Source organism: Camelus ferus, chromosome 12, assembly GCF_009834535.1.
Source record: "Camelus ferus isolate YT-003-E chromosome 12, BCGSAC_Cfer_1.0, whole genome shotgun sequence".
Lineage (NCBI taxonomy): Eukaryota > Metazoa > Chordata > Mammalia > Artiodactyla > Camelidae > Camelus > Camelus ferus.
The window spans coordinates 14,600,564-14,621,387 of record NC_045707.1 but is presented as its reverse complement, the minus strand read 5'-3'; the positions used below and the strand labels follow the sequence as shown (position 1 = coordinate 14,621,387).

General features: G+C 56.7%; 1 protein-coding gene and 1 long non-coding RNA gene across 7 annotated transcripts; one reads left to right on the top strand and one right to left on the bottom strand.

Annotated features, from left to right (window-relative positions):
- The first annotated feature begins 373 nt into the window (after positions 1-373).
- ADCY6 (adenylate cyclase 6) lies at positions 374-20,339 on the top strand. 5 transcript variants are annotated; one of them, XM_032492718.1, is made up of 22 exons: positions 374-527; positions 4,979-5,837; positions 9,360-9,509; positions 9,910-10,031; positions 10,125-10,236; positions 10,394-10,521; positions 11,025-11,183; positions 11,259-11,400; positions 11,512-11,640; positions 11,892-11,917; positions 12,154-12,301; positions 12,516-12,613; positions 12,791-12,878; positions 13,050-13,166; positions 13,425-13,583; positions 13,876-14,054; positions 14,934-14,969; positions 15,052-15,181; positions 15,484-15,747; positions 16,546-16,750; positions 17,498-17,622; positions 17,838-20,339. In XM_032492718.1, the coding sequence occupies exons 2-22, from the start codon at positions 4,980-4,982 to the stop codon at positions 17,961-17,963; spliced, it is 3,501 nt and encodes a 1,166-aa protein (XP_032348609.1). In that variant the 5' UTR covers positions 374-527; position 4,979; the 3' UTR covers positions 17,964-20,339. The 5 variants fall into 5 exon arrangements, 4 of the variants coding, with proteins under 4 accessions (XP_032348609.1, XP_032348608.1, XP_032348610.1 ...); XM_032492717.1 differs by having other exon boundaries at positions 376-527; positions 4,976-5,837; XM_032492720.1 differs by lacking the exons at positions 374-527; positions 9,360-9,509 and adding an exon at positions 9,568-9,673 and having other exon boundaries at positions 5,666-5,837.
- LOC116667581 lies at positions 5,744-7,966 on the bottom strand. 2 transcript variants are annotated; one of them, XR_004324465.1, is made up of 3 exons: positions 7,904-7,966; positions 6,443-6,664; positions 5,744-5,875 (listed from the first exon to the last, which is right to left on the bottom strand). It is a non-coding gene; the product is annotated as an uncharacterized LOC116667581 (long non-coding RNA). The 2 variants fall into 2 exon arrangements; XR_004324466.1 differs by having other exon boundaries at positions 6,443-6,605; positions 7,904-7,923.
- Positions 20,340-20,824: the final 485 nt, after the last annotated feature.

Here is a 20,824-nt window from a genome sequence, read left to right as displayed (position 1 = left end):
CCCTAGGGTGAGGGTGGGAAGAGAATGCAGGAGGATGCGGCCCGGGGGTGGAGCGAAGGGGGAGCGGGCTGGACGGCCCCGCTCCTCCCCGGGGTCTTGATCCCAGAACAGTAGCCGCTTGTTTTCCCAAGACTGGGGGAGGGAGCGGCCGGAGGAGAGGAGGGGGCTCGCAGAGGGAGGGGTCTTATTCTTCGGGCTGTCCCACCCCTACCCGGTTCCTCCGAAGGGGAGCGGGCCACCCTGCCCGGCGTCCGGGGAGGGGGAGGGGGTGCCCAGACAAAAGGAGCTTGTGCCTTTAAGGCGGGGAGTCCGGGAGCCGGCGGGGAGGGGACTTCTGGATCCGGGGTAGAGGGCGGCTGCGCTGGACAACAAGGGAGGGGGCGAGGGCCGGGCGGACTGCGGACGGCGGGAGGGACGGCCGGGACGCGCGGGCACGGAGCAGGACCGCGGGACGGCCGGCCGGCCGGCCGGAGCCCGCGGGGGTGGCGGGGCGGGGGCCCGGGGGAAGCACCGACCCCGGCGGGCAGGTGAGACCGCGCGGAGCAGTGTCGGGGGAGGCGGCGGCGCCGGGCGCTCGGGGCTCCGTGCGGCTCGCAGACTCCCGCGCGCCTCCGGAGAGTTTTTCGGTCGGGGCGCGGATGCCGGGGCGCGCGGGAGCCCGAGGCTGGCGGAGGGAAGCCCGGGAGGAGATGGAGGATAGAGGACTCCTGGGTCCGGGACTCAAGGCTCCCACCCTCACTCCCAGCCGTACGCTTCCCTTCCTCCACCCGGAGCGAGTTCCCAGCTTGCTGGGAAGAGGGAGAGATGCATGTACTGGGGGAGGGGCTGTCCTGAGGTTTTTGCAGCCGGGCTGTGGGTGAGCCTCCGAGTCTGAGGTAGAGTGTGATTGTGCTTAGAGGCAGGGGAGGTAGCTTGGGCGGAGGGAGGGATGCCTTCTGCCTGCAGGAGCCCCCTTCTCCTCACTCCAGACCTTGGGAATGAAAGGGCTGATGTCAAGGCCTGCTGCAGGATGGGCTAGGGGGCCAGACTTTATTCAGAAAGGGCTCTTGGGCATGCCTCAAAAGCTACAGGTGGGAGCGGGCGGTGGACTCTTTCCCCATACCCTCCCCTTACTAGATACCCGTGTGAGTTGGAGGACTCTGGTGGGGATTGTATGGTTGGAATGGAGGTGAGAGCTCAGTGCAGTCTTAGGGAGACCAAGGGCTGGGAAAGGGAGGAGAAGGATTGCTGGACCTCCATATACAGGCCCTGGGGAGGCTCCTCTACATCTGGAAAGGCCTGGAATTGAGGCCCACATCGCAGCATAGTGGGTGGTGCTGGCAATGAAGTGCCCTGCCTGGGCAGCGCCTTCTGCCACGAACTTTCTGAAGTCATTTAAAATCCCCTGGAGCCTCCTTTTGCCAAGGAAGGCAGGGGCAGAGGGGCCCTGGGGACAGGATTGACGGGTGGTGGCCAGGAAGAGGGTTTGGGCGAAGCAGTGGGCAGAGCCATCCTTGGGGCTGGGCCTTGGCCTGCTTCAGGCTCTAGGTCTTAGGCTGGAGAATCCGGGTTTGGGGCGGACTTGGGCTCTGGGAGGCACTGGGCCTCCATCTGCCAGGGTGAACAGACATGGCTTCTGAATGATGCGTGGAGTAGTAGCAGATCTGTGAGAAGAGCAGAGAGATCAGGACCCAGTGGAGGGGGTCGGAGGCACAGGCTCAGGAGCCTGTCTCTGGGGAAGAGGGAGGTGGTCTGTGGTTCATAGTGAGAGGTTTCTGGACAAGGAAGGTTGGGGGACCATATAGGGAAGTTTTGTGGCTTTGAACAGTGCCCTCCCCTGTTCCCTGCCCTACCAGCCTGGCGTGGGCTGCCAGGAGTGCTGGGAGCCTGGCGAGTTCTCCAGGATGGGCAGTGCCTGGAGTTGAGCCCAGGGTGGGATGGTGGCAGTTGGTTGGACAAATTACAGATCTGTGAAACTATCCGCTTGTGGGGTCAGGGTGTTCTTGCGAGGGTCATGTGTTCCCCTGGACAGTGTCTGCCCCTTCCTCCATGGGTATAAGCCAGATGCTGGGATATGCTTCCAGGGGGCTGGGAACACAGCCAGAAACAGGTCCTTTAGGAACAGAGGTCTGGCCGGTGGGGGTGGTAAGGACAGGTCAGGGGACTGGCGAGTGGGCAGAGGCTGAAGCACAATGTCAGGGGGAGTCAGAAATCTGCTCACTCTGGGCTCTGTCTCACGCAGCTCTGGGGACTGACAGCTGAGGACACAAGGACTGATAGGACCTGGCTTCTGACTGGCTGGGGAGATACAAGTTCTTGCTCATGACTTTCTGGTCTTTCAGTCTTTTGGACACTGGCAGAGTTTTGGGCTCAAAGTGGTATAAGGCAGGGAGAAGAGCTACCGCTTATTGAGTGTGTAGTGCATGGCAGGCACTGTTAGACTCCTTCCTCACAACTATTACTATTCCCATTTTACAGATGAAAAAACTGATACCAGGAGGTTGTCACTTGTCCAAGGCTGTGAAGCTAGCAAATAATCACAATAAGGTTTGAAACCTGGTCTCACTCCAAAGATCACGTTTCAAATGAAATATTTTGAAGAGCCAGGCTTTCTTTGGTGACCTTTTCCAAATGCCAGCCTAATGAAAAGTCTTCGGTTTTTGATCTGTCCCTCCAGATGGTGCTGTTGGTGATGTTAGGGGGTTGAAGGGCCTGCTGCCCTGTGGGATATGGGAGAAGGGATGCCGAGAGAATGTGGCGGAGGGTGAACCAGGGAGTGGGGTTTCTGGTATGCAGAGAGGTCCCCGGATGGTCTTCTGCTTTGTGGGCCCCTGGCTGTCTGCCCGGAGCGTCGCTTCTGTGGCATGAGCATCTGGTCCTGTGGCCACCTGGGGCCAGTGCTGGGTACTCTCCCCCTTGTCCCCTGGTGAGTACAAATGTCAGTGCTGCTAGCTCTGCAGGTTAAAGTACAAGGAGCCCCTCAGGGTGCCCTGTGGGCATGGAGGTATGTGGCCCTGGTGGGGACGCAGGCATCCATTAATGGCAGTGCCCATGTCTTTACCCTCTCCTGAGCTGGGCTCAGCTAGGGGACACACTGAGGGTGTTGTCATGAGCACCCCTCCTCTTCCGCCAGATCAAGACATTTCCCTCCTGGAGACGTGAGACCTGGAGCTGACTTGGTTATTTGTGATCTCTAGAACTTGGGCCAGCCATATAAAACTGCTGGGAACCTTGGTTCTTTTTTTTTTTTTTTTCTTCCCTGTCAAATCTATCCTGTGCCCCAGGTGGCTGCAGGACCAGCTTCACAGGGTTTGGGTGAAGATCAGATGGAATTCGGTATGTGGAAGGATCCTGAACAGTTTAAAGCAGAGAGCTAGTGTGTAAGAGTGTTACCATCCATCCACCCATCAACTCAACGAACATTTATTTAGACCCTACTAGATGTCGTAGATATAGCAGTGAGCAAAACCGGCCCAAATCCTTGCACTCATGAAGTTCACATTCCAGTTAGGAGAGACAGACAATGAACAAATGAGAAAAATATATAGAATGGCAGTTGCTGATAAGAGCTGTGGTGAAAATAAAGCATAAAGCTCGGAAGAGAGATAGGGAGCTCCAGGAAAGGGGGTTGCTATTTTAATAGAGTGGTCAGGGAAAACTCACTGATAAGGGGATGTTCGAGCTATGACCCGGAGGAGCTCTCGTTCCAGGCAGAGGGAACAGTAAGCACCACGGTCCCAGGCTGGCCTGTGCATGGCGTGTTGGGAAACAGCAAAGAGGCTAAAAGGACCAGAGTGCAGTGAGAAGGTGAAGGATCAGAGGATTATCATCTCTAGTTGTTATTTCACATTGGCTGCTCTACACCAGTGCCCTTGAGCTTGCTTGCTTTCTGTGTTTTCAGCATATCAATTTATTGAGTTTCTACTATGAGCCAGGTTCAGTACTCGGGGTACTTGAGTGAGGATAAAGCACTGAGCAAAATAGACATAATACCTTATAAAGTTTATAGTCGGGGGCAGAGTCACACATTAAACAAGGGGCCATTTAATTGTAATTGTGGTAAATAGGAAATGTGCAGGGAGTAAACGAACAGGAGACCAAACTTGGTCTGAGGAGGGGAACTGGGACATCTTCCATGAGGAAGTTAACATTTAAGCTGTCACCTGAGAAGTTGAATTTCACTTGGTAAAGTGTGCACAGTGTGTGAGTGTGATGGGGAAGGATGTGGAAAGAGACTCCCTTGTGTACAAAGGTCACCGACTGGCAGCTCACAGGCTGAATTCATTCTGTAGATGTGATTTATTTGCTTTGCAGTGTTGAAAAACATGAATGACTTGCCAGTGTTTAAAAATCAGGAGATGTCGTGTAAAGCCTACTTTTTTTTTTTAAGCTTCTGTTGAAAAAAGTCAAGATCAGGCTCCACTGGGACACCAGTGGCAACAATCTCCTGGTGCAGGACGGTACTTGCCCCCTGCTTAGGGTGTGCCCTCTCCTGAATCAGGTGGCTTTTCTCATTGGTGTGTCCACCACTAAGGAATCAGAGCCTTTCAGAGAAGAGGTGAAGGTCTAAGTATGTTGCTTTGGAGTCAGACAGATCTGGGTTAGAATCTTGGTTTTCACACTTGTGTGGCTGCTTGATCTTGGACAAGTGACTTCCCCTCCCTCTGCTTCAGTTGTCTCACCTGTTGAATGGGGGTACCATGGTCTTCTTCAAAGTCATTTTATTTTATTTTTTTCTTTTTTTGCAGGGAGGTAATTAGGTTTATTGATTGATTGAGTGAGTGAGGTACTGGGGATTGAACTCAGGATTTTGTGCATGCTAAGCAGGCACTCTACCACTGGGCTATAGCCTCCCACCCCCAGCAAGAGTCATTTTAAGAGGATAACATGTCTGAAGTGCTCAGCTTGGCAATGGGAAGCGCTCAGTTAACGACAGCTACTGGTGGTGGCAGGTGGTGATGATGGTATTAACACCGTCTCATCCTTTTCCTCCCAGCAGCATGTCGTGGTTTAGTGGCCTCCTGGTCCCCAAAGTAGATGAACGGAAGACAGCCTGGGGCGAACGCAATGGGCAGAAGCGGCCGCGCCGTGGGACTCGGACCAGTGGCTTCTGCACACCCCGTTATATGAGCTGTCTCCGGGATGCCCAGCCACCCAGCCCGACCCCTGCAGCTGCCCCTCGGTGCCCCTGGCAGGATGAGGCCTTCATCCGGAGAGGTGGCCCAGGCAAGGGCACGGAGCTGGGGCTGCGGGCTGTGGCTCTGGGCTTTGAGGACACCGAGGTGACGGTGGCGGGCGGGATGGCTGAGGTGGCCCCCGACCTTGCCCCCAGGAGCAGGCGAGCTTGCTGGCGCCGGCTGGCGCAGGTGTTCCAGTCGAAGCAGTTCCGCTCGGCCAAGCTGGAGCGCTTGTACCAGCGGTACTTCTTTCAGATGAACCAGAGCAGCCTCACGCTGCTGATGGCGGTGCTCGTGCTGCTCACCGTCGTGCTGCTGGCCTTCCACGCCGCGCCCGCCCGCCCTCAGCCTGCCTACGTGGCCCTGCTGGCCTGTGCCGCCGCCCTCTTCGTGGCTCTCATGGTGGTGTGCAACCGGCACAGCTTCCGCCAGGACTCCATGTGGGTGGTGAGCTACGTGGTGCTGGTTATCCTGGTAGCCGTGCAGGTTGGGGGCGCCCTTGCAGCCAACCCCCACAGCCCTTCTGAAGGCCTCTGGTGCCCTGTGTTCTTCGTCTACATCACCTACACACTCCTCCCCATCCGCATGCGGGCGGCTGTCTTCAGTGGCCTGGGCCTCTCCACCCTGCACTTGATCTTGGCCTGGCAACTCAACAGTGGTGATGCCTTCCTCTGGAAGCAGGTGAGTGGTCGGGGAGGCAAGCAGGGAGGGACACCAGGCTGGGAATGAGGAGGGGTTCTGGTTATTGAGGGTGGGTGAGTGGCGGGGTGGATACTGGGTGAGGGGTGTCTGGATGTGTCTGGGAGGAGGGACAGGTGTTGGGAGGCCAAGTTCCAGGGGTCGGTCTACATTTGGGATCTGGGGCAGAAAGCACTGCTGAGAGGAGGGAAGGCTCCAGGACCCAAGCCTGTACTCTGTCCCCATGGGTCACAGTCTATAGCTCTTTAGCCAGAGGCCCTTGAAATAGTGTAGCCTGTAGAGACACACTGTTGTGCTGGAGCTGGGAATGTGATATTTAGCCCCGGGGCCGGGCCAAGATAGGCTCCATCCAGACCTTGGCATCTCTGGCCCCAGGTTGACATCCGAGACTCAGGCCCTGGTACCTTCCCTGAAAGGCAGCTCTAGATGGTGATCTGAAGGGACTGAGTAGGTTTCGGGTGGAGTTATCGAGTCGCCTCTCTGCTGGACCAAGGCCAGCTCCGAGAGGACAGGGAAGGTGATGAGTGAGTCATTTCTCTTCAGGGCGTAGGGTTGGACTGTAGATGAGAGGGGCGTTAGGCTCCTACCTTATCTGCCCTCTTCCCACCGGGCACCAGGACTCTGGCAGCTGGCCTTGATGAGGTTCTCTGCCCGTGTCGGCTACTCCTCTGGCTTCTGAGTGGTGTATGAGTTGAGAAGTAAAGGCTTGGCTGCAGGCAGACCTGGTTTTCCAATGGGCCACATTCTTCTCTGTAGATCGCAGACAATTAACCTCACCTCTCCCAGCCTTAGTTTCCCAGTCTGTAAAACTGAGATAAAAATAGTATCTTCCTTCGTGGTGTTGCAGTTAGGGCCCCACCCTTTCCCAGAGTGGAGCCGAACCAACAGGGCAGGTTCTCACCTGGAGGCAGGGAGGTGTGGGGATGCTGTAGGCAGTGAAGGGGCCTCCAGGATGTCCCTTGCAGAGAGACTTGAGCTGGTGGAGCCAGCCATCTCGTGTCATCCCCTGGACCAGGGACGAGGGGGCCTTGCCTAGCTGATCCTTCAGGGGCTGCCGTAGGCATAGCCCCCTAGCCAACACACCTCTTGATCCCTCCATTGGCACCCTTATTTAGACAGTGCCGTCCTCTGTTTTGCTCAAGGTTTGAGAGAGTGCTACCTTGCCCAGGTCTTGTGGCCTGTAGCCCACCCTAGCCCCACCCACAAAGAGGAAGTTGCCTGGGGCTCCCAGAGTGAGAAGCTGGGTGCTCTGGCATGATGCCCTTCCCTGCCCAGCCTGTGCTGTGGAACAGAATGTACCTTTTTAAGAGTAACCTTATAGCCAGTTTGTTTGTGGAGCACACGCCTGCAGGGCACCGTCAGATCTCTTAAAGGGCCAGGGTCTTCCTGCTGCTCCTAGCACCCCCTTCCCACTTCTCTCCAGGGTAGCTGTCACACTGGGCTTTGGAATGGGACTGCCCTCTTGGGGGAGGAGGAGCTTGGAGGTGGTGCCTCCCTTCCCCCATCCTCTCTGGCTGGCCAGGGGTAGGTGGGTGTCTCTTCCCTGCTTTCAGCGGGCATGGTGCCCAGAGCCAAGCCCAGGGCCTGACTGGGGAGGCACAGCCCCATTGGAGGCCAGGACTATGCCAGTCTCGCCTCCCCAGGGCCCCCAGCTGCAGCCTCACCCAGTGGGGCTCGGCTGGCACATCCTTGGGGCACGTGGAGAAAGCTGCCCCTGCCCCGTGCCAGTCCTTGGGGCCAGGGCTGTCCAGAACCCTTCTCTGAGCTGAGAAAGATTCCCTGCGCCCAATTGGCCTATAGGTTTCTGGATGGGGTGGGGCTGTGGCCTCATTTGTAGGCTTTGTGGGCAGCCCCTTCCCAGATCCAGTCCCTTCGTCCTAGGATCTGCTCACTCAGACACACTGAGCAGTTCCACTTGGTGACCTGGCCCAGACTGGAGTCTCATCCTGTTCCCTGGCATCCATTTTTTCTCACAGTCAGATAGGGGTCTGTGTACAGATCTATTTCGGTCTCTTTTCCCCCTTCCCCTTCCCTCTGCCATGACTCACATTTTCCTCTTGGGCTCCTGGGGCCAGGAAGGGAAGTTGCCTGGTTTGCCCCCCTTTCATTCTCCCCCACTGGGGGCTATTCTTAGAAACCCCCGAGGGAGATAGTGTGCCCCCCTCTTCACCCCTGCTACTGGGAGGGGGGCCTTGTGAGCTGGACTGGGAAGGGAAGTTGGGAGGCCAATCCTAGAGGGTGAGAGCTGGAAATGCTCGGGGGTTAGCCGTTCCAACCCCTCCGTCTTACACAGGAAAAATGAAACCGAGGTCCCAGAGACAGTGACATGCCCAAGTTTGCGGGATCAGTTCTGGTTCTGGGCAGAGCCCAGAACTCCTGGCTTCCAGTCGGTGCTCTTTCCCTCCCTTCTCCCCAAACCAGAGCCCTGCCCCAGCCAGCTCTGGGGTGGAGCCACAGTGCCAGGTTAACCCCTGAACTTCCAGAAACACGGAGGCCGGCCTCCCTTAGACTGGCTCTCCAGTCAGTGCTGCTGCTGAGGGCTGAGGGCTGAGGGCTGAGGGCCGAACACCCTAGGATTGGGGTCCTGGAGCGTGGGGCCTGGCTGGGCCAGGTGTTGGAATAGCCAGGCCTGGTGGCACCCCATCCCTGTCAGGAAGGGTTCTTTGTGTCAGTGGAGTTGATGATTTGCAAGCCTTGGTTCTGAGGCTGGGCCTCAAGAGCTTGGGTGAGTGGGATCTTGGAGACTTGGAATGTACTATGCAATAGGCTTGGGAGTCTGACTGTCCTGGACTCAAGTCCCGTACCAGCTACTACTAGCTGTGCGGTCTTGGGCAACTTACTTAGCTTTTCTGTGCCTGAGTCCCTCACCTTTAAAAGGAGATAGTGTTACCCATTTCATAGAGTCGTAAGAAATACATTCAGTAACATATAGTGGACACCTGTAGAGTCCAGGCACATTGTAGGTAGCCAACAAATTACCTTCAGTAATAATAACTATAGTAATTATTATGAAGTTACGTCAGGGCAGAGAGGGACCTTAGAGGTCTTATTCTTTCTCTCTGGGTTCTAGACGAGCAAAAAGAGGCCCCAGCAAGATGAGGTGACTTGTCCTAGGCATTCACAGGAGGACGCAGAGCTCAGCTCTCCTGGGTGTGGTTCTGTAAGGAGAAGCACGTGCAGAAGGAGCAGCATTTGTCCTTTGTTTGGGGTCTTTGTGGGGCAGGAAATCATAGTGTGCTGGGCCCAGGCCCTGTGACCTACCTGGCTCTGGTTGGTGCTTCTGCTCCCAGGAACTGTGAAAAGATCACATTTCTAGCTGTGGGTGATCCATCCAGGCAGGAGGCTGGAGTTCTGTGGGGAGTGAGGCGGCATATTGCAGGCTTGCGGAAGACAAGGCACAGGATCCTGGCTTCCTCCCCAGAGGAGTGCATCTACAGAGCCCAGAGAATTGCACCTGTGTGTGTTGGGGGTGGTCACCCATCTGCCCCTGCCACCCTTTTGCAGCTCGGTGCCAACATGCTGCTGTTCCTCTGCACCAATGTCATTGGCATCTGCACACACTACCCGGCTGAGGTGTCTCAGCGCCAGGCCTTTCAGGAAACCCGTGGTTACATCCAGGCCCGGCTGCACCTGCAGCATGAAAATCGGCAGCAGGTGGGGTTGTTTTCCCTGATCGTGGCCTTCCCCCACCTCACCTGCAAATAACTTGCAGGTTGGATCCACTGCCGCATGCAACTCTGTGGAATAAGTGTGAATGCTTCCCCCTGACTGTGCATCACAGAGGCCCTTTGACACTGGGGTTCCTGTCCTGTCCGAGGGTAGGAGGGAGTAGATAGGAGTGCATCTGAAGGGTTGAATGGGGGAGGGTGGTCCAAGAAGGCTGGGATGTATTTCTGCTGAGGGCTCTAATGGAGGAGGGTCAAGCCATGGTCCAGAAGGGAAGTTTAGGGTCTCCAGGAAGGTTTGGGAGGGTTCTGGTGATGTGGAGGGACCAGGAGGGATTAAAATGTGAGGCCAGGAAGATAGTAATGCTCTGTTGAAACTACTGGTCCAGGAGCGGCTGCTGCTGTCAGTGTTGCCCCAGCATGTTGCTATGGAGATGAAAGAAGACATCAACACAAAGAAAGAAGATATGATGTTTCACAAGATCTACATCCAGAAGCATGACAATGTCAGGTAGGGTCGGGGTGGGAGGGTACCAGGAGGGGCTGGGGATCGGGGAGTCTTTGAGGGCCACATGGCCCTTCCATCTTCTGCCATTGTCCACAGCATCCTGTTTGCAGACATTGAAGGCTTCACCAGCCTGGCATCCCAGTGCACTGCGCAGGAGCTAGTCATGACCCTGAACGAGCTCTTTGCCCGGTTTGACAAGCTGGCTGCGGTGAGGGTGCTGGGGCTTGTGGGCGGGGCCGAAAGAGTGAGAGCACAGCCTCACTGGGAGGGAGGGGTGGATGGCGTCCACAGTGAGGGTCGTGGGCTAGGCAGGCTCGGTGAGCAAGAGAGTGAAGGTGACTGTTCCCCAACTCTTTCTCCTTTAGGAAAATCACTGCCTGAGGATCAAGATCTTAGGAGACTGTTACTACTGTGTGTCAGGGCTGCCAGAGGCCCGGGCAGACCATGCCCACTGCTGCGTGGAGATGGGGGTGGACATGATCGAGGCCATCTCGTAAGCACTGTCCCCTTTGGGGAACTGAGGGAACCCCAGCCTGCTCCTGCCCTTTGATGTGTCCCCAGGATTTTTCTTTAGTCTTACGGCTTCTGTCTTTAAGATCCATCACTGGGGCGGGGAATGTACTTTTCTTCAGCCCGTGTGAAGACCACGTGCCCTTAGACTCCAGCTATTAGGATGGGGTGGTGGGGCCAGGGTGAGGTGGGTTTGGGCTGCAGAGAGTGCCAGTTGAGCAGGCCTGAAGGAAGGACAGTTGTTCCTCCTCTTCTAGCTCAGTTTCACAAGATGCTTCCGGGCCCCTGCTGGTGAACATAGTTCTCAAACTTTTGCCCTTGAGCCCCTTGCAGACTCAGGTGTGTCCCGCCCAGGCAGTACTTCTAAGCCCTGCCACGAGGTCTGTCCTCGACCCTCTTGTCTCCAAGGAGAGCACAGGGCCTGGGCTCTGGGCTGGGACTGGGGAGGACGGTTCCAGGAGCTAAGCCAGAGCCGCCTCCTCCCAGGCTGGTGCGTGAGGTGACAGGCGTGAACGTGAACATGCGCGTGGGCATCCACAGCGGGCGCGTGCACTGCGGTGTCCTTGGCCTGCGGAAATGGCAGTTCGATGTGTGGTCCAATGACGTGACTCTGGCCAACCACATGGAGGCTGGCGGCCGGGCCGGGTGAGTGTGGGTCCAGGCAGTGAGCAGGGGGAGCCGAGTGGGAGTGCCAGGTCTCACCGCCCTGTTCCCGCACAGCCGCATCCACATCACTCGGGCCACGCTGCAGTACCTAAACGGGGACTATGAGGTGGAGCCAGGCCGTGGCGGGGAGCGCAACGCCTACCTCAAGGAGCAGCACATTGAGACCTTCCTCATCCTGGGAGCCAGCCAGAAACGGGTCAGGGTTGGGGTGGGGCTGGGGTGGGGCAGGCAGACAGGGCAGATAGGGGAGCCGGCAGAGGCCTTCTCTGGACCCCTCTCTGAGCCTGTATCCGTGCTGCCCACACAGAAAGAGGAGAAGGCCATGCTGGCCAAGCTGCAGCGGACGCGGGCCAACTCCATGGAAGGGCTGATGCCACGCTGGGTGCCTGACCGCACCTTCTCCCGGACCAAGGACTCCAAGGCTTTCCGCCAGATGGTGAGGGGCCCACAGCACCGGGACCTGGGACCTCACTTTGTCTCCCTTAACAGTCTGTGTCCCCCTTCCCTCTTCTGCCTTCCTTGTTGTGGCTCCATCTTCATAGATAGTTTCTGGTATTGGGGTCCCAAGCCCCCCCCCCCAGCCTATGGGGAGAACCCTCAGCACAGTGTTGGGAGTGGGAAGGGGTTGTAGAGGTGAAGGTGGCCTGCCCTCCACCTCACACACACACCCTCTGTCCCTTTCTCCAGGGCATTGATGATTCCAGCAAAGACAAGTAAGTCAGGTTACTGAGGAGGGAGGCACGGGAGGGGAAGGCACTTACATCCTGGGATGAAGTTGCGGGTAGCTGAGGTCCCCCTCTTCCCTGGACCTTAGATGTGTCATGTGGGAGCAGATGCCACACACCCGGCTTACACTCCCCCTCTGAGTGCTGCCTGTGCCCTTCCCTTCTCATGGCCTGTCACATGGCCGTGCTTGTGCACCTGGTGAAGCCATGTCCCCTGCCCTCAGCCGGGGTGCCCAGGATGCCCTGAACCCTGAGGATGAGGTAGATGAGTTCCTGGGCCGAGCCATTGACGCCCGCAGCATCGATCAGCTGCGCAAGGACCATGTGCGTCGGTTCCTGCTCACCTTCCAGAGAGAGGATCTTGAAAAGAAGGTTTGGGGGATGCGAGGGCAGGAGGAGGAAGGCTGGGAAACGAGGGGAGGTCCCAGGAGGGAGGTCTGAGCACAGGTGAGGGAACAGGGGAGTTTCTGGGGAATGGGGAGGCCACCTCAGGGCACAGTGGGGATTCGTATCAACTGGGCCAACTGGTAGTGCCCTGCCTCCCCCAGGGCGGAGCCAGTGCCCAGCTCAGTCTCCCCTCCCTCAGTACTCGCGAAAGGTGGACCCCCGCTTCGGAGCCTACGTGGCCTGTGCCCTGTTGGTCTTCTGCTTCATCAGCTTCATCCAACTCCTCGTCTTCCCACAGTGAGAGCCTTGCCCCTTCTCGTTTGGCGTCTCTTCCCTCTGTCACTTCCCAGAACCTTCCTAAACATTTGTGCAAGCACACAGCCCCTAGAGCCTTCACCCTGCCCGCCTGGGGAGGGGGACGAGGATGCCCAGATCTCCCAGAGTAACGTTTTCCCTGGCCCTCTTCCACCCCAGCTCAGCCCTGATGCTTGGGATCTATGCCAGTATCTTCCTGCTGTTGCTGGTCACCGTGCTGACCTGTGCCGTGTACTCCTGTGGCTCTGTACGTGGGGGGCCTTCCAGGGCTCATGGGGGAGGCCAGGCCAGGGGCAGGGAGGGGTCACATGGGACGAGGGAGGAGAAGGCCATGCCTCTGCTGTCGGGTCCCCTCCCTGGGTGGCCTTACCCCTTGGCTGATGTGACCTCTGACTCTCGGTCTCCTGCCTCCCGGCAGCTCTTCCCCCAGGCCCTGCGACGTCTGTCACGCAGCATCGTCCGCTCGCGGGCGCACAGCACCGCAGTTGGCATCTTTTCAGTCCTGCTTGTGTTCACCTCTGCCATTGCCAACATGGTAAAGGTCCAGTGGAAATTCTTCCACCCTGCCTGTGCACCAGGCACCTTTCTGGGTGCTGGGGGTGTAGAGGGGATTGAGACAAATTTCCTACCCCTAGTAGGGATGGGGTTGACCCCAGTCCTCCCTCCTTCTCTCCCTGCCTCTTGTGATCCCTCAGTGAGAACATGGGCCCCTGGGGTATCAGGCATCTGGGCATGGCTCTTGTAATCCCTCCCAACCTTGGTTACCCTGATATACCTCCCCTGACTTCTGCAGTTCACCTGTAACCACACTCCCATACGGACCTGCGCAGCCCGGATGCTGAATTTAACGCCTGCTGACATCACCGCCTGCCACCTCCAGCAGCTCAATTACTCTCTGGGCCTGGATGCTCCCCTGTGTGAGGGCACCGCACCCACCTGCAGCTTCCCTGAGGTGTCCAGGCAGTGCTCAGGCGGGGCGGGGGTTCTGATCAGTACCAGTTATTGACCCCTCTGTGCTAGGCTAGGTGATGGGCACTGGGGACCTAGGATCTCACCAGAGTCCTCAACACCAGGAGCAGCCAGGGGTCCTGGTGCACTGTAGGGGTGTGTAGAGGGTGAAGGAGGTTTGGGTTTGAGGCTGTGGAGGGGAGCTTGGGTCAGGCAGGGGCGTGCAGCGCTCTCCCTGCCTGGGGGTGCTGTGGCCTCTGCCTTCACCCAACACTGCCTCTGCCATCGCTCCCCAGTACTTCGTCGGGAACATGCTGCTGAGTCTCTTGGCCAGCTCTGTCTTCCTGCACATCAGTAGCATCGGGAAGCTGGCCATGGTCTTTGTCCTGGGGCTCATCTATCTGGTGCTGCTTCTGCTGGGTCCCCCGGCCACCATCTTTGACAACTATGACCTACTGCTTGGCGTCCATGGCTTGTGAGTTTATCCTCAGCCCTTTAACCCTCAGGAGCCTCTTGACCTTACTGGGTCACTGTGAGCCTCTCTGGTACCCAGGCCCCTTGTGCCCCTGGAATGCCACCACTTACCCCTCACCTGGGGGTGGAAAGGAGGTAACACATGACCCCCAATGTCACCCCAAGGGAACTCCAATCCTGGGAAATCCCTATGTTTTAGGCTTGACATTAAAAAAAAAAAATTCCCTCTTGATTTGCATGCTGCTTTCATATCCACACTTAATTACAGCTGCTTGGTGGTAGAGCCCTGGCTGGGAACCAGAACTTCTGACTCCTGCTTGAGGGCTTTGTCTGGGACACCACACTGGCTTTTCCCTTGCAAAACCCCACCCCTCATGATATGTGGCCCTAGCTTGGTGTGGTAGAAAAAGCCTCTGGGGTCTGCTAGGTTTGAATCCCTCCCCTGCTGCTCATTAGGTGTGTGACCTTGGACAGGTGGGTTAACTTCCCTGAGCCTCAATTTCCTCATCTGTAAAATGGTCATGCCACCTATATCACAGGGTAGTTGTAAAGATTTTAGTAACTAATACTATTGAAGGCTTGCTGACGCCAGGCACTGTGCTAAGCCTTTTGCAGGCATTATTAGATCTCACCATTCTTTTATTGATGAGGAAACAGGGGCTTAGAGAGTTAAGCAACTTGTCCCAGGTCAGTCACATAGCTGGTGAGTAGAGGAGCCGGGGAGTGGAACCTCTGTTCTTAAATGAGTTAATATAAGCAAAAGCCTTGGCCTAATGCCTGATTTATGGTGCTCTGTAAACGTAGTTTCTGTCCCCGCTTCCATGCCCCGACCTAGCGACTCAGGAAGAACTGATGATTGTCTCTTGTGTTTTCCTGCCAGGGCTTCTTCCAATGAGACCTTTGATGGGCTGGACTGGTGAGTGAGGACTCTAGGGCAGCCAAGGGTAGGGCTGCTAGATGCCTCCTTCAGACACTGAGCCTGCCTCTGCTCACTTCAGCCCAGCTGCAGGGAGGGTGGCTCTCAAATATATGACCCCTGTGATTCTGCTGGTGTTTGCACTGGCGCTGTATCTGCATGCCCAGCAGGTGGAATCAACTGCCCGTCTGGACTTCCTCTGGAAACTGCAGGTGACTGGGTGGGCCTCTGGGGGAGGGGGAGGAGCCTGGGGGCGGAGCCTGGACCATGCCAACACTTTGGCTGGCCAAGGCTCAGGCCGCCCGAGCCTACCCTGGCTCCACGCCTCCTCTGTGCCCATCCCCTATCCCCAGCCTCATCCTGTCCCTGCCCCTTTTACTCCTTTGCCTGTTCTTTAGGCCTCATCTATCCTCTTCTTCCACGTGGTTCCCTCTGACGCCCATCTCCAGGCGTTGGCCACTGCCCTCGCCCCTTGTGAATGTTGGGCAGTGGGTGATGGGTGTGGTGTCCATAGGCAACAGGGGAGAAGGAGGAGATGGAGGAGCTCCAGGCATACAACCGGCGGCTGCTGCATAACATTCTGCCCAAGGACGTGGCTGCCCACTTCCTGGCTCGGGAGCGCCGGAACGATGAACTTTACTATCAGTCGTGTGAGTGCGTGGCCGTCATGTTTGCCTCCATTGCCAACTTCTCTGAGTTCTACGTGGAGCTGGAGGCAAACAATGAGGGTGTCGAGTGCCTGCGGCTGCTCAACGAGATCATTGCTGACTTTGACGAGGTACTTATCCAGTTGGCTGGTGCTGGCAGAGAGTCTGGGGACATGGGGACCAGAGGAGTGGGGAGGACTTTGGATAGTAAGGCTGGGTTGGGGTGAGTGGTACTGGGAGGAGGAAGGGAGATCTGATGGGACCCATAGATGACAGGGGAAAGGTAGGTACCACAGAGTCAGGGACAGGGACTCATGAAGGTGTCAGAGGCAGTAAGGAGGTCAGCCCTAGTGGGGCAGAGGTGAGGAGCAGAGGAGGATGTGAGGATCTGTGAGGGCGCCAGGGTAGGTACCAGATGGATGTCACTGAAGAATAAGCCAGTAGTCTGTGGACAGAGCCCCATGACAGGCGAAGTAAGCAAGATGGTCCCCTGAATAGAAAAAAATGGAAGCAAAATGTGAAGAAATGTCCTGAACATCCAGGGCAGGAATGGGCTGTTCCCTGTTCTGCAGGGAAGGCACTTTCTCAGTCTGGGACTCAGTTTCCCAAAAGATGAGGGTTGGAATAATTGATGCCCAGCATTCCCCTGTGGTTCTTGGTTCTGTGAGTGAGCTGGCAAGGTTGACCTGAAGCTGTGTGCTCACGTCCTGGCCTGGGTCCTGATGGCTGCCTGGTGAGGGGGGCTGTTTCCTGGCTCCTTAGCCCTGCACTGAGAGCTGCAGCTGGAAGAGGGGCTCACTTACTAAAAGGATGAGAGCTATTGAGACAGGGGAGTGGGGAAGGGGGCCAGGGTGTGACACAGCATGAGCGTTGCGGCAGGGCTGGGTTTGGCCTCTGCCTTGATGGCCAGGTCCCCCTGTGCTGTCCAGATCATCAGTGAGGAGCGGTTCCGGCAGCTGGAGAAGATTAAGACAATTGGTAGCACCTACATGGCTGCCTCTGGGCTGAACGCCAGCACCTATGATCAGGTGGGCCGCTCCCACATCACTGCCCTCGCAGACTACGCCATGCGGCTCATGGAACAGATGAAGCACATCAACGAGCACTCCTTCAACAACTTCCAGATGAAGATTGGTGAGAGGGCTGGGCTGATGGCGGGTTTCCCCAGGGCTGTTTCTGGGTGAAGCTGAGGCCACAGGCCGGGGATGGCATCTCAGATTCCCCATGGGGAGTCCTGTGGGGGTTCCCTTTTCTCCCACTGCTTATATCGTCTGGTATTAAGAATACAGATCATTTGATGAGGGCCTATGATGTGCCAGGCTCTGTCCCAGGCATTTTTAGAGAGGACTCTCAGAGAGATTAAATAACTCAGCCCCAAGGTCATGCAACTAGTAAATGGCTAAACTGGGCTTCAAGACTAGGTTTGTCTAATCTCCAGTACCAGTGTCCTTATCTCTGGCCAGTTTGAGAGGCCCTTCCTCTCAGATGAACTGGTGGATGGGAGTGGTTAATCACAAGGGTTCTGGAGTTAAATGATCTGGTTTGAATTCTGACTGTTCCACTTACTCTTGTTTAGCAAATCACCTAACTTCTCTGAGCTTCGGTCCTTTTCTGTAAAATGGGGATAAACGATACCCACCTTTTAGGGCTGTCGAGAGGACAAGATAGTGTAAAGTGCTTACCAGAGTGGTTGGCACAGAGTGAGCATTCAGTGCTCACACACAGCAGGGGGCTCCTCCGATGGCAGGCCTGCACCTCCCGTTCTTCAGGAGACTTATGCCTTTTCCACTTTCTTCTCTCCATCCTTCTGAAGGTGCCAGGAGGTGGGGTGCCTCCATCGACTACTCTCAATTTTTGTACTACTCTCCCCACCCACCCCAGGGCTGAACATGGGCCCAGTTGTGGCAGGCGTCATTGGGGCTCGGAAGCCACAGTATGACATCTGGGGGAACACAGTGAATGTCTCCAGCCGTATGGACAGCACGGGGGTCCCTGACCGAATCCAGGTAAGGGGAATGCGAGCAGAGGCTGGGAGGGGTATGGGCCCAGAGGGCTTCTGCATGTCCTTCTGTGCAGTTAGCCAGGACGGGTAGGGTGGCAGTGTTCTGTAGCTGGTGGGGTGGGGATGGGGGAGGGAAGCTAGCATGACTGGAGAACCCCTGGGCCCCTGCAAGTGCAGCAGGAAGGATCCCAGGCTAAGCAGGCCCCCATCCCCCCCCAGGTGACCACGGACCTGTACCAGGTTCTAGCGGCCAAGGGCTACCAGCTGGAGTGTCGAGGGGTGGTCAAGGTGAAGGGCAAGGGAGAGATGACCACCTACTTCCTCAATGGGGGCCCCAGCAGTTAGCAGGGCCCGGCTACAAATTCAGCTGAAAGGACCAAGGTGGGCATTTGAGTGGACTCTGTGCCGTTGGGTGAAGCTGTGGCAGGGGACGCTGGGCCTCCAGACCCTGCTGACCACCACGAAAGGGAACACCCAACAGGCTGTGCTTGGACCATGCGCGTCTGCCCTCAGGCTGGTGAACGAGGGGATGCCAAGAGGATTATGCAAGTGACTTTCTTTTTTAATTGGGTTAGGGCTGTTCTCTCCTTTTTTCCAGCTTTGGGAGCAGGGCAGGGGGAGCAGCAGAGGAGCCCCCTTGCCTGAGATATTAAAATGGCAGCTTGCCACCCCTACCCTTTCCCATCTGTCTGGGCAATAGGCTCAAGGCTGGGCCCTTCCTTTCCCTCTTTTTCCTGGGAATATTTTGTACAAAGACCGGGGCAGGCTTGAAGAGTGCCTATTCCATGCTTGCCTTTGCTGTGCCTGCATCCCAGCACCGGTCCTGGGCACCCCCCACCGTGGCCAGGTCTCCCTCCTACACACGGCACAGGAGGGAAATGCTCTGGGTTCCCACTCTGTCCATATTTCAGGGGAATGTTTCCATTTGCCAAATCCCAGTCCCAGAGTCTGTCCCCAAAGGGGAACCAAGGGACTTCTGACAGCTCAGATTTAGCTCTAGTTCCTGCACAGCTCCAGGGAAAGGGGCATCTGGTCCCAGTGGTACTGTGAAAATGCCCCGCCAGAGAGCAAGCATGGTGTGGACGTCAGAAGATCAGGGGCTGGATGTTCACTTGCAGGTGCCAAAGAGCAGGCTGGCCAGGGCCTGGGGTGGTGCCAGACTCTGATGTGAGGGCCCTGATGGGGTCAGGATCACTCCACTCTACCCCAGCGCTTTCTTGCTGTCTGCTGGCAGGGGGCATGGAGCGTCTCTACCCCTTCTGTTGCCAAATAGAAAAGGGCCAGGGCTTGGGGGAAGATGACCCTGATCCCCAGCTCGTCCTCCCAAGCCTCTGGCACGGGGGAAGGCCTGTGTGTCTGTGTAACCATGCGTGCACGGTGGTCTGTGTGTGCGTGTCTGTTTTCCAGGTCTGTGTCCTTGTGTTCCTGCTCCTCGGCTCTCCACCCTGGGTTGCCTCTCTCCTGCAGGCCTGTCTTCTGGGAATAAGGCAGGGTTTCTGATTTCAAGGAATGGAGAGAGATGCCTAGGTTGCCCAAGAGTGGGATGGGGTGTGGTAGCAAGAGGAGGGTGGCCCTGGGGAGAGGAGTCCTTTTTGTGCCAAATCCCTAAGTGCCATTTGGGGGCCATGTGTGCAGCCTGACTGTCTCCCTGCCTGGGGCAGGGACCCAAGCACCTGCTTTAACTGCTCCTTGCACTTGAACTGTCTGGGGTTTGGTGGGCAGAGACTCAGGAGTTTCCTGGGTTCCCAGCTGGTGTCCTGGGACACGGTATGCTTTGGGGCTGGGGTTGCATAGGATCCCTCTGAGGACCCAGATTCTGGTACTAGGGGAGAGAGGAGGGGAACCTGGACCTCGCTCTTCCCCAGCTTTCATCCTAAGCCCGGTGTGCTCTGGGCTCTCCCATCCCCATAAAGCCCATAAGGGCTGCCAGGAGGGTTAGGAGACTGGACTCCAGATTCCCTTCCTATCCCTGCCTACCTTTTACCCCACTCCCTACAACCTCCTCGCCTCTGTCCTGACCTAGTTGGTGCCTTGGTTTCTCTGTCTGTACCTATTTAAGCCAGAGGTATTAGCCTGAATTTTGCTTGAAGATTGCTTTGTCTTAGAGGCGGTTAGGGAGGCAGAGGATAGAGGCAGAGCTGCTGGGTTTGGGGAGTAGAAGAGGCAGGTGGCACTGTTGCCCTTCCTCATGCCCTTTCTGACTCTAGCTCCTTGCAGAGGCCTGGTTTCTGGATTGCACTGCCTGCCTTGGGGGATCTTCCTTTGGCATCAACCAGATGGGCCATCAGTCACTTCATGAGCCAAGGCAGGGAAAGGGGAAAAGACTAGTTGGTCCAGATAGAAAGCCATCTCCCCTTCCCTCAGCCACATCCCTGGATAAGAAGGGACTCCCTGGGTCCTGGGGTGGGGATGAGGCTGTAAGAAGATCAGAGTGGGAAGACCACAGTCTTGGGTGACTTGTCTCTGCTTCTTGCCAGGTGGGAAGGGCCTGTCCACACCCTGGCTCCCCATACCACAGTGCCAGCCACGCGCTTCCCCTGGGCTGCCACTGCCCACCCCCCCAACCCTTGCCAGTTGGTGGGGGAGTCAGTGGATGGGAGGCCCATGGACTTTGGTTTTATAATGTAACCACTGTGGGAGCGGGGGAGGGTGGTGTACCATGTATTTCAGTGAAATATTTAATATATTTAAATATCAATAAAAATCAAACTCTTTGTAAAATTCCCTGTTCTCTGCAGCTGTTCTGGGCCCTGGGTTGGGTCAGAAATGGCAGAGCCTGGTGTAGGAGCAGGCCTCTGCCAGGGGGCTCTGTGGACTTCTCTCATCTACGGTCAGAGGGCTTCCTCTGGTTTCCTCCCTGCCAAGGTGGAGCTGCAGTGTCTTCAAAGTGTGACTGCTCTAGGCCCTTCAGCAGCATGAGGACCAGTGTGTCTTCCCAGATCTGTTACTCTTACCCCCACGGTGCATGAAGTCAGGACCCCCTGAGGTGGTCTTTCCAGTGCCCTGGCCCCTCCCAAGCCAAACACCAAGTTCTAGCTCCTTTAGGAATCTCTCACAATCCTGATCTCACAAAAATTTGGGTATTGGAATAATTTCCCTCCCCCTTACTTCCAGTGCACAGAAGTGACTTTTAATCCACTCTGTTTATTCTGCTTTCTCCATCCCCTCCTCCCAGTAGTCAGCTGTCCAAACCAGGGCACCTCCCT